A 12,817-nucleotide genomic window follows, 5' to 3' on the forward strand; every position below is an offset into this window, starting at 1 on the left:
ATTAATATCACTGGCATGCATTCCTATAGCATATGCAGTAGGCAAACATGCTATAGTAACAGTTATGCAAATTTTGTGAAATATCAGGGTCTATATATAAATAGCATGTGGAGATACAATGTCATTGCATAAGGATTTAGAACTTCCTCCAGAGCTCACTTAAGTCAAGGCACTGCAAAACAATTAGTAGCCCATATTAAGGTACTAAACAGATTTACATGAAAGAAGTCACAAAAAAAAGACTGTTTTATATAACAGCAATAGAAATTCATCATTATGAGTTATCCAGAGGGAAAAAGCACAGATGCTTATAATGCAACTGAAGCTCAGTGTAAGTGCCTGCATTGAAATTCACAATCCAAAAATGTTACTGCTCAGCTGCTGCCCAACTATGGAGCAACCTGAACTCTGAAAGCATCTTGGGTGGAAACTTAAAACTTCCTGTTTGCCTCGTGTACTTCAAAGGGTGAATCCACTGTCACAGCAGCCCAAGCTCTGCCTTCACTTGTGGCCAGGCACATTCAGCCTAAATTTGTACTAATGTACAATCCTTACCCCAACTGGGATCAAGTGAGTAGATGCCTCTGCTCCTTAGCCTACAAAAGAGGCTTCATTGCCTAAATGTTCTCATAGCATGCCTCATATAAGCCTGTATATTTAGGTTCTGTACAAAAGGCAGTGGAGGGGTTTTCTTTGCATTTCTTCAGAATGTGACTGGACAAACAAAAAAACTAGTGTTCTTTTACAAAATTTTTGCAGGATGTGGAAAGCACATTTTCCTCCTCTGTCTGAAGAAATTAATGTGATAGTAGTATGTTTTAGTTAATAGGCTAACTGTAAAGAAAATCTAACCTGTGAAGAAAAAGAGATCTACTGCTTCAGAAAAACGGAAATTGTTAGGAAGCCTGGTGTGCAAGACTTTCACTTGAATATGGGTGTACCAGTCCATGGAACACATAGAAGTGTTTAATTTTTAGGGACAGGAATGTACAACCCCCATTCTGGTTCTTGTTCCACAAATTATTATTTTCCCCCCCACTTAAGTAACAGTTCTATCACAAAGCAGAGAGAGAAGGAACGCTGTCCAGTGTAGCCTGAAAGGTGATGATTAGGTAGCTTTCATGGGAGGTAGCCTGAAAACTGTGGCTTATTTCTTTCCCATCTAGCAAAAAGCAGAATAAAGAAAGGGTTTCTAATTGTAATGCTCTAGTATTGACTTCTGTTGTTGTTCAAGGATTTTTTTAACAGCAAGAATTAGTCTTGTAGGATCCACATCTGTTTCATTACCATCTTCTGAAAGGCAACAGTGAAGCAGTAAAAAAATGTCTTCTTAAGATCATTGGTTGGTACTTTGGCAATGCATGAGCCTCAGCTGAAATGCTGGAACTGTCTGGGTGAGAATTGCAGTTCACCTTCTGCTAGAATATGGTTACCAGAGTGTGCAATGCTCAGGCAGCATAAAACGAGCAATAGGGCACACTTGTCTCAGGCGCTGAGACTGGTAGGTGGTAAAATAAGCTGAGGTGTCCCCAGCTGTGATGGCTTAAAAACTAAGACAGGCATTGATTGCAAGGAGTGGTACTCCTCTTCCCAAGGAATGCAAAGGATGTCACTGAAAAACAAGAGGCACTCGTACCTATTCCCACATCTGAAGAAGCAGAAGCAAACCATGAACTGAGTACAGATAGAGAACAAGTGCCCTGAGGGAATTGCTGCTTGCATACTTCAATTCACGTATCAGCAATACTATGAAAGTACCCCTAGGAGCCAAAGGCTGTGGAGATACGTGTATCTACACTTTGCAAGTAGAGGATTTGCTTACATACCAAAATCTGACTTGCTTTCATAATCTGGGGCAAGGCTATGCTTGCATTTAACTGCTTGACTGTTCCACTTATACCAACAGAACAGATTTCTTTTAGAAAGCTCCGATTCTACAAATGTGTAGAAAAGTAAGTAAATCAGTGGTCTTACTGCCAAGAAGACTTGAAATTAACTGAGTGCAAAAGTGGTTTGCAGAACGGCAATATAGGGTGCCTTAACCATCTGCACTTGCAGAGGAGTATAATTATGTCTCTGGATCCACTCATTCCTTATCCTCTCTGGCAACTGAAAGACCAACTAATACCAACTCTTACAGTGATTTTATACATTTGTAAGTGTGGCTTCTCGTGCATGGAAGGTGTGAACGTGACTCAGCGAAGGTGAATCCGCAGAAGGCTGCCCCGCGGCCAGGGCTAGGCCCGCACCCGAGGAGGGACTTGGCCGGTCCAGAGTCCAGGAGCCGGGCTAGTCCCAGTTTAGCGAACAAACTGCTCGCAAGTTAAGTGGTCAGCTCGGGCTCACTGTGACACGTTTTCTGCGGGAGATTAGAGGCTGTGCCAGACACACGGGGCAGCGTCGCCGAAATGCTCCTCGAGAGGGACGACACGGACCGGGGGCGAGGGCCCCAGCTGCCCATGGTCGCGACATGGGCGCCCGACTGTCGCCGGCTGCCCGTCGACTCTGGCGGACGCCTGTCCCTCTCCGCCCTCCGCCCCGGCCCGGGACCCGCCGCCTGTTGCTATTTTCGCCCGCGTTGGCGGGGCGAGGCGGCGAGCGGCACCGCGGGGTGTGCAGTCCGGGTCCCCCCTGCTCCCGCCTGGGCCGCGGGCAGGTCGGGGCGGGGCGGGCAGCGGGAGGCGGTGGCTCGCCCGGCCCGTTACCGGCTCTGCCCGCCGCCCCTCGCGGGAGGTGCCCGGCAGGGGAGCGCGGGGCCGCCGCTCCTGCCCGCCGACGGCACTTCCTTGCAGCCGGCACATCCTGCGGCGGTAAGCGGGTCCCGGTCAGCACCAGTTCCAGCTCCCGCTCCAGCCCCAGGCCTGGCAGGGGCGGCAGTGGGGGCCAGCGCGGGGGAGCGGCGCTGGCGGGACTGAGCTGCGTTTTGGGAGGGTGGGAGGAAGGAGGAAGAGCGGCTCTTGGTGTTGAGGAAGTGAAAGAGCTGAGGCGAGAAGTGAGGCACTCGCTGGCGGGGCAGCCCGTGTTGCACCCGCACCCCGAGGTGGGAGAAGCCGCCGGGTGGGTCCGGCTGGGGGAAGGACGGGCTGCAGCCCTCCCGGCTCCCGCGGCGGGGTCGCACCGTCGGTCGAAGCCGCAGCACTTGCTCTGGGGACAGCATTGCTGCGGGACGGGGAGGGGACGGGCGCGTCGGTGCCGCCCTTCTCGCTTGTGGGGGTCCCAGGAGAGCTGGCTCCTCGTCAGAATAACAAAAAGACCTACTTGAATTTAATCACTTGATGTGCGACGGTCTGCCCTTCTGTTCTTTCTTTCTCTTGCCTGCTCTTTCCTTATCCATCAATGCAAATTCGGTGGGTGTAGCTCCTCCCAGACCCCGCTCCTTCTCAGGGCAGCAAAGCTCTTCCCTGGGGTGAAATAGACCTTTCCTACCGCAGCACAGCCGGGTGTAACCTTCAGTCCCTCCACAACGGCGCAGTGCTTTTATGGCCCTTTAAATTCGCGAAGTAAATCAACAAGGGAATGACCGCTTGAAACCGCGTTCACGAGAGGTATGAAACGAATGTGGTTATTTATAGCGCAGTTTGAAAAAATTGAGACCTTTGTGTGCCGTGTTGTATTTGGCAGAGAGGCTAACATGGCAGATCTGCTGTAGGAACCTTCAGTAGTGCAGATGGTGGGATTTGTGCCTGTGTTAAGCCCAGAGATTGGATTGAATTGAACATCGTGGGTCAAAAATTAATAAAATATACATCTTCTGAATAGCAAATACCTCTGAGCTGATGACTATACTTTTAACACTTCTAAGTCCTGAAATAGAAATTTGTCACAGAATTTTGTTGTTTTATAGAAATGCTAAAAATCACAGGTTATACGCAAAAGTAGAAATGCTTGCAGGTGAGAAGAGCGAGAGGCTGGAAGGAATGTGAAACACCTTCAGCGATAGGTGGATGACTTGACGCTTTTTTCACTTTAATTTGGTTAACTGAAAAGTTGGATTCAGGCATTTTGGCTGTAGATATGTAATTGATTAAAAAGGAATGGCATTCATAATGTAATTTATCTAGCAAGTGTTCTTTTACAAAGATTTTTTTTTTCCCAGTTCATTATAGTGGTAGAACAGCCCAGTATTTTGTTCAGGTCTGTATGAGGCTGACTCAGAAGACCTCAATCATCGGCATATTAATTTCCATGGACTCTATTAGGGAAAGAGCAACAGGCATTAAGGGCAGGAACAGTCAGCTATTTTCTTCATTTGATAGTTGATTATAAATGTGTATGTTTATAATCAAGAACATACTACCATTTTGTTGCAATTTTTTTATTAATAGACTTTTTAACCTATTTGAATAGTGATATAAGTGCTGGCTATATTGCTAAATATTTTAGGTGTGCTTATTACTGGAAAACCAGTACCAGAGTATATGATGGGTTATTCAGGGCCCCATCTGAAGCTGCTGACAGCATTTAAAAGTATCTTTTAGAGGTCAGCATTTAATGAAAAAATAATGGAAATTAAAAGTAATTTCTGAGTCAAATTGACTTCTGGACTTGCACATGCTGATGCCCAGCAAGCCATAGCTCCAGAAGGAAACAGCAGATAATCAGTAGCTATGAGATAAGAAGAACGTCCTTGCAACAGGAGGGGTGAGTCCTGTTTCCAAGTGCCAGTTTAATTAAAACTATTTGAAAACTGAGAGTAACCTGTGGTAAGATACCTAAACAATCTGATTTAACTGTAGAAAACAGGACAAAAATGTTGCAAGAATACACACACACAAAATAAAAATTAAAAAAAAGAAAGAAAAGCTTGCGATGAGCTGCCCCATACAGTGATTTAATGGATACTGTGTTGGATACCAGACAAGAAGAAAATAATTTTATGCATATGGATGGAAACATAAAAGGACTTCTCAGCAGTGACTGTGTCATGACATATTCTTGTTTGTGTTTTTCTGTATATCCTGCCAGGTCGATAGAGAAATGTGTCAGCATGAGCAAAGACAATGTAAATCTCGGTTAAGGATCAGACAGAGAGGGAAAGAAGTGGTATTTAGTCCTGGCTTGTATTCCAGAACTCTGGCTGTAGGCCAGGGCTCCTCATAATCCTTAAGTAGTACGATATTTCTGCTAAAATAATCAGAGGTGAAATGCAGTCAGTACCAGTGCCTCTGGTTCCATTTGTTGTCAGGGTTCACTGTTAATGCTGTGCAGAGAAGAGCTGAACAAATTTGTGCTCTTTAAGACAAGCTGTTTTTCACAAGACCTTGCTGTATGGTTGGAATTTTTGCTTGGCTTCTTGAAGGGGAGAAAACTTACAGAAAAAAAACCTGCTCTCATGTCAGCAGCCTGATGTGGAGTAACTGCACAGTTGCCTCTCAGAAAAACTGCAAACGTTGAGTAAGCTGGCATCTTTCTGTGCAACAGCTTTCAGGTCAAACTCCGTGTTTAATCGTTGCTGTATGAAAGCTCTGACTCCTTCCTTGCTTGACGCATCTTCTAAACTCATCTGTTCTGCTGTGAGTCCCAGCAGTCTTAACTGCTACCAAACCAGGGAAGGAGCTGGAGGAGAGTGAAGGGTTGCTTAAGTCTGTAGTTACTGATGGTCTGAACAAGAGTTTAAAACCTTTGGCTGCATGTCTGTATTGAATTTAGTCCAGTTAAGAAGAAAGAACAAAAGAAGGATAACTTTTTTCTGCTTTTTTCCTTTTTCCTCTTTTTTCTTTCTTTTTTTTTTTTTTATTTGTGTGTGTTCTTTTGGTTTAGAAGTCTCTCTCCCCTCTTTGCCTTTTTTACTGTATTAGTTTGAGTCTGTCCTAAATCTGTCTGCTGTTCCCTCAGCTGCCCACACCCAGTGTTTAGTGCCCCACCTTCCTAGGTTAATAACACAATAACCCCATAAGATTCTTCTCTGAACCTCAAAGCTTACCTAGCCCTATCCAACCAACTGGCACCCGGAGCCTATACCTTGTCCTCATGTCCTTTGCTCTCTTGAGAGAAGATGAGTTTTGAGGAATGATGTCCTGCATGACACACAGCTGCTTAGACATGTACCTTCACGCAGAGAGAACCTAAGGTCCAGAATGACAGAAGTAATAATTTTTGTGACTGTCCCTTTCAGGCTGTCCTGCCATCACCCTGACTTCTCTCTGAGGGTATCCCTTTTAGCTTCTGGTGACATAACACAGAGAACAAGAACTTAATATGTTTTTTTAAAAAACCCACAGTATCAGATTTTGCTAGAACAGGACCATCGACATAGTGTTGTGTGCTTTCTAAGCCTGTTCCCCACTTGTGAGAAGTGGCTGGGTTGATTAAGTGAAAGAAAAGTTGAGGACAGAGAGCATACATATGTTCCCATGTATATCTTCCACATTAGTGAGTCAGTCTGATGTCCCCTAGTATAGAAAGCAGAGTTAGATATATTAATGTAGTTTGTGTAAATATCATGTGTGTTACAGTTTGACTAGCTGTTCTTATGCTGATGGAGCAAATACAACTAAATCAGTGGCAACATTAAGATCCAGTTTAAAGTCTATGAGCCTTTCTTAGACAGCAGCAAAGCTGTCAGCTGAGGGATGACACTCAAGCTCGTCTCAGCTGTGAGTACAGGGGCAACCAAGATCCTTCAAAAGATGCCAGTGGAGAAGAGGAACTGTCCTAGTTATATCTGTGAGCGCTGGGAGAATAATCAGATATGCCCAGCCAGTGTGAAGCAAAACCTGGCAGTCCTCTCCCAGCCCAGAGTAACAAAGCTAAATGGTACTTAGAGCTGTCAAAGGAAGATCAAAAGTGAGGTGGAGGGAAACAAGTGGACAGTTTTATATTTTTACCTTTTCTATTCCCTCTTGGATTAAAGGTGTAATAAGCATTTGCTTTGAAGAAGCTGTTTGAAAGTACTCAGACATTTGGGAGGAAAAGGAAGCTTGTTAGATCCTACTGTACTGATATGTATGGTAAACTCCTACGGCACCTGCAGAGCCAAATTTCAGAGGGGATGAACTGAATGGTGGCAACCAGAGATGGGTAAAGGTGCCATAATTCCAAGTGGTGGAGTCAGGCCAGACATGGACAGGCTCAGAGCACAGTTACTCTTTGGCTGTAAATGTGTGCTTAATTTTATGGCTGGGAATAGGCCCGTTGAGTAGAACAAAACTATTTTTTAGGTCTAAATTAAGCATGTACAGAAATACTTCATGGTCTTGAAGTAAAACCTAGCCCTCGCTGTAAACTTAAAGAATGTTAACACCAGCAGCATGAAATTGGCATAATTTCTGGTGGGATTTGCTTAAGACAAGTGACAGGAGGAGGAAACAAAGAAAGAAGGGCTGAGAAAGGGAGATGTAAACATGCAGAACAGTAACATACAGAATGATACAGGTTAGATAAGGAGACCTTCTGACACTGCTAAATCTGTGCTCTGAGAAACTGCACTTTCAGCCCCTTCTAGCATTAGGAAAAAACCCCGTAGCATTCTGACTTCTACTTAACTGTTTTGATTTAGTATTAATTGTTTTTCTTTAGAAATAACAAATGCAGGCACCGGAGTGTGTTGTTGACTTTAGAAGGTGTTTATTTTTTTAAAAAGAGATGAATGCGAAGAAGCTTTGCATTTATATGAAATACATTCCAGCAGTACAGTGTTTAAGTATGACAGAGTATCAACATCAATTTCTTATATACTGTTTAGTCCTTAGAGTTAGCATGCAAAATAATGTATTATATTGTGATGTTTATTTCTATTTGAGGCTACAGTGCCTTGTAGGTCTGGGGTAAAAGAGCATGGTAGATGGTGGTAATCAAATCATCTCTTCCTTGAAAAGTTGATTAAAATGAGTGTGACTGTTATATATACATGCCTTTTAATTAATTACATTTTTTTAAAAAGTGCTGAGAAAACACAAATAAGAACTATGACTACAAAAAGTATGTGACTAATAGGTCATTATCTGTGTGGTAGCTCAATTCTCCTATTCTCAGCTAAGACTGGAGTTTTCTTTGGCTTTCTCATTCTGAGATTATGATGTATGACACAAAGTGCAAAAAACACTAAAAGCTAAGAACTCGATTTTTTACTTGTTTTGTTTGGAATATCTGCCATTGTACTTATGAATTAATCCAATCTTCCCTGCAGTTTTTTTATTTTGTTGATACTGTTAAGGGGAAAATATTTGTAATGGTTTGTCAAAGAAGAAGAGATCATTTTGATTCCTGGCAGACACAAAACTGTAATGATAATTGCATTTAACAGTCTGTTGATGAGGTGTAAAAATGCTTCCTGAAGCTGCTATCCCATACAGAATCATCGAATCATTGATGTTGGAAAAGACCTCCAAGATCATCAAGTCCAATGTTTGACTGAACACCACCATGTCAACTAAACCATAGCACTGAGTGCCATGTCCAGTCATTTCTTGAACACTTCCAGGGATGGTGACTCCACTGCTTCTGTGAGCAGCCTATTCCAATCCTTGCCACCCTTTCAATAAAGAAATTCTTTCTGATGTCCAACCTGGCATATCTTGAGGCCGTTTCCTTTTATGTTGTAATACATTTATATTAATGTAAAAGGTGTTTGTTTTCTTGCTTGTTTGTGAAACAAACAACCAAACATGTTAAAACCAGTTGTAATATGACTGAAATTAGGCATGCAAATTCTAGATTTTCATGGTCCTTTTTCCCACAGCTCCCACATGCAGACACACACACATGCAGCCCTTTATGAAAGGGCTTTTAAAAAAATTGTTCTACGCATCTAGAATGCTGCTTATGATGATTTCATTGAATAGTGTCTTTAAAACATGCACTCATGCACTATTAGTTTTGCTAAATTTGGTATCATTGGAACTGGTGACATTGCTACAGAGTTCATTTGTCAAAAGATGCAAAAATTTCAGAAGAGTAAATGAGTGGGGGAAAATGTTTCTGCAGTTCTCTTGTTTTTACTGTTTGCCAGTTACTGCAGGAACATTTTCCCCCACTCAGACACTTACAAACTGGTTGCATTTTAAATTTTTTTTTAGAAGTTTTGGGATTTTTTTAAATCCTAAAGTTTCCTTTCATTTTCAACAAGGTGAAAAAGTGTTAGAAACTCAGTTTGAGAATATTATTACAAAGACAAATGAAGGACAAACTTTAATGAAAACTTATGAGGAAAAATACTGCTATTTTTGATCGGTCACATTTGTAGATGAACAAAGACAAGAAATATTGTTGCCACAGTAAACAGATGTTCAAATGTAATTAAAATGTTTTGTAAGGAGTTCTTGGTACTGTCCATGTTGGTTTTAATAGATCTTCTCATGGGAAACTCTCTTAAGACTGAGGGTGAACTAGTGTCTTGGTACTTAAACACACACAGTTACAGGCCTGTCAGATTCTCGTCAGTCTTACACAATATAATGTAACAGCTGAAACAGGCTCAATTAATGAGTTAAAATAGGGTAGTATAACAAATGCCAGTATATGTGTTTTTGTAGACTGTATTTGCAAAGTGATATTTATAAATAAATGCAATTATTGGATTTTGTTACTAAAACTACTGATACATAATAACAGTAGTGGTGGTAGATGCTGGGTATAACAGGGTTACAACAGGGATGTGTCTAACAGAGTTCCATTTGATATTTTAAGGAATGGAAATGATACAATGTCAGTGTGTCAAACATTTAAATATTCCTGTCTCGCTGCCCAGCATTAAAATACAATCATGAATTGTGATCATTGTCTGGTTTTTCATGGGATGCTGTAAGGATTATTGCTCGTGACTGCTATCTCACAGGTTTATCAGCGATCAGTCAGTTGACTGCTGCCAGCTTTTCCAGATGACAGTGATTTCTGGAGTGTTATTTATTGAAAAAGCCTGGTTGGTTACAACCAATAATCACTTGGCAAACTGTACTCAAGGAAACAACTCCATATTAGTAGCCAAATTCAAAGACATCCACATACGAACAAGAAATTTGTCAAGTTACCTTTTTTTTTTTCACATGTGAAAGTGTCTTAGCAAGCACTGATTTCAACTGTCATGAAGGTCAGAATAGCTCAGCTGAGTTCCTTCTGTGATAATAGGATTGAAATAGGCTGGTGTGATCCACATATGCCTGCCCATGAAACAGATACAGGGTAATGTGTATTACAAGGTAATGCACAGGAATGTGCATTTTAAAGTTTAGTTAGTCATTGGATGTTTAGCCAGGGTCATAAAACAGCTTTTAAATCAGGACTAACATTTTCCAAGCAATGTGTTTATTGCAATCACATTTGTTGGACATGAAATAGTAAGGCCCACTGTAGAGAGGGGGAACTCACTGGATAGGTCATGGTAGATGGTCACTCTTCTGACCAGCTTGTTTCTTCCGAAGTTAAGCTATTAATTATTTGTGTTACTGACAGTTTGTTTTTAATAGGGTACCAGCACTTACATAACTATTTCTTTTCTTTTCAGAACTCTTCTGTTCTTTAATCAAAGGAACCGTCCAGATAATGTCATTCCATGGAACTGAAATATTGGTGAATTAGTCCAGCTTCCCTAAAGAGTGGTAAAATGGAGCCAATAACATTCAAAGCTAAAAAGTGTCAAACACCTAGTGATTTCTCAGCAAGTTTCAGTCTCCAGCTCATTGGTTCTCTCCCAGTGCACTCCCTAACCACCATGTCAATGCTGCCTTGGATTGTGGCAGAGATCCGGATGCTCAGTACAAAGTCTTCCAAAGAAGAACCTGTCATCAGCCAAATCCGACTTTATGTTTCACCAGCGAGTTTGCGATGTGAACCAGACACGGGGAAAATCCAGCAGTGGGATCCTTTGATTTGTTCAAGTTTGTTTGAATACAAGCCACAGCATGTCCACAAACTCATTCACAACAGCCATGATCCAAGTTACTTTGCTTGTCTGATAAGGGATGAAGCAGCAAAACAGCAAAGTATCTGCTATGTGTTTAAAGCCGATGATCAGACAAAAGTAAGTAAAAAAAACCCTAAAACAGAAGCAAGCATTCCTGGAGTTCCTTTTGTGGTGTTTGAATCCTATCACTACATTGTAAGACCTTAAGGTTGTACAATTAGAATCTGGGTCTCACCAGTAAGTGTCAGTTTACTTAATGGTTCAGTTGAATTGCAACTGCTCAATTTGTGAAGTGAAAGATGTGTACATTTCTTACAGGATTTGGGCCTAAATTTCATCACCTTAAAAGACACTTTAGTTTGGGATATAGACTGAAATCTTGGCACTCAAGTCAGTGAGAGTTTTTCTGTTGATGTCACTAGGGCTAGGATTTCACTCTTGAGTCACTGTGAACTTTATCTAATGCTGTACTCAGACGTCTCAAATTTCTGTTTTCCTGAGTTGAGACCTATGTGACTGGGAAACAGAGATACCTCCTTTCTCAGAAAGAGGAGGAGTAAGGTGGAACCTCTGTGTGTAGCATTATCTCCAACCACAGGACACTGTGGAAACCTCTTCCTGGTTCTATAGTCCACAAAGCCTGGCAGATAGGGTTGGACAATGGGAGAAAGGCACAGTCTCTGTGACTCTGGGACATGCAGGCTTGCTGCTGTGTAGTGTGAGACAGGAGCTGGGTGTGCATGTCTTGCACTGTGTGAGATTTAGCTGTCTGCATTTCATAAGAACCAATTGTGTCCTCGCTGAAAAGGTAGAAGCATTAAAATTGTCAATCTCTTCTGTCTGAGAGTAATGTGAGACAATAATGCTTGTGAATGAGTAAAATGACTAGGATTTGACACAAGGCTATTGTGATATACTGGAGACAAAATGGTCAGTGTTGACTCTAGTTACAAAGTTGGAAAACTGCATGCTTGCTTGACTCATAGGAGATGTCCTACTAAAGCACCCTGAAGGTATTATGTGAATATACACCACACGTGGGATTTATGCCAACCTGCCCAATAGCAAAACACCATACAATTCCAAATCCATGGTCTCAAGCTTAGAGCTCAAAACATATGGAAACAGCTTTAGTTAAATCCCCCCAGATAAAATGGCAGTTCCAGTAAATTAGAAGGCAAATGCATTGTAAATCACAAGCATTCAAGTGAGAAATCCTGTCAAGTTAAATGTAGAATACCAAGTTTATGAATGTAAAAACAGAAATAAGGAATAGATGTTTCAAAACCCGACAATGAATAGCAGTTGGTATTCAAGTAGCATTTTGCAGTTGCTTATACACTTATTTTCACTTGTGATTTTTCAGGATTATGGTGAGTACAATGCACGATCATTTCTAGTACATTTTCTTCTGCATTTTCTTTTGCAACAAAGGATTCAGGTACTTTTTCTTCATGTTTGATCAAACTCCTGGACATGTTTGAATTGAATGAGAACAAAATAAGTCTGTAGGTGAATTTGCAGCTGTGTCTACATGTTTTTGGAGACAACACCCAGAATTTTTGGATGCCTGTTTTAGATTCACATAGCTATCTGTCCTTTCAAAAACTACCGTCTGCCTGGTCTCTTAACTTGCCTTGATTACAAGGGTTGTTGCTCTTGAATTTTTTGCAGGCTAGGTAGACATCTAATCAGCATTTGTGGACCTATGTTTTAACAAAAGGATAATGGAAATGCCACGTGTTCTTACCTTCTAAAGTGAAGCCCTGCTTCTTTTACTTAAATTCAATATCATTTCCACCTTTTAAGTCCCTTATGCTTTATAGGGTGCTGTTACTCTGCCCTGAATATTGTCATATAATGCCTTTTAGCTAATTGATGTTTGTATATTTCTCAGGAGGAGTGAAATGATGTTACCTGTTTTGCAGAAACCCAACTTGAAAGCGTAGGAGTGTACTGTATACTTTATTACAAATT

General features: G+C 41.6%; 1 protein-coding gene across 9 annotated transcripts in view; it reads left to right on the top strand.

Moving 5' to 3' along the window:
* Window positions 1-2,715: 2,715 nt before the first annotated feature.
* Window positions 2,716-12,817, top strand: part of TBC1D1 (TBC1 domain family member 1) — a 115,309-nt gene continuing 105,207 nt past the window's right edge. For 6 of the 9 annotated variants that reach the window (XR_004356756.1, XM_032685957.1, XM_032685962.1 and 3 more), the window contains exons 1-2: window positions 2,716-2,810; window positions 10,442-10,957. Coding sequence is in view for 8 of the 9 variants with exons in the window: in XM_032685957.1 (XP_032541848.1) it covers window positions 10,541-10,957 (417 nt within the window). In the remaining variant the exon portion in view is untranslated. Of the gene's footprint in view, window positions 2,825-3,431; window positions 3,546-10,096; window positions 10,120-10,441; window positions 10,958-12,817 lie in introns of those variants that run through there. The other 3 variants (XM_032685958.1, XM_032685959.1, XM_032685960.1) reach the window with 3 other exon arrangements.

The sequence above is a fragment of the Chiroxiphia lanceolata genome, chromosome 4 (assembly GCF_009829145.1).
Source record: "Chiroxiphia lanceolata isolate bChiLan1 chromosome 4, bChiLan1.pri, whole genome shotgun sequence".
In the NCBI taxonomy this organism is placed as follows: Eukaryota; Metazoa; Chordata; class Aves; order Passeriformes; family Pipridae; genus Chiroxiphia; species Chiroxiphia lanceolata.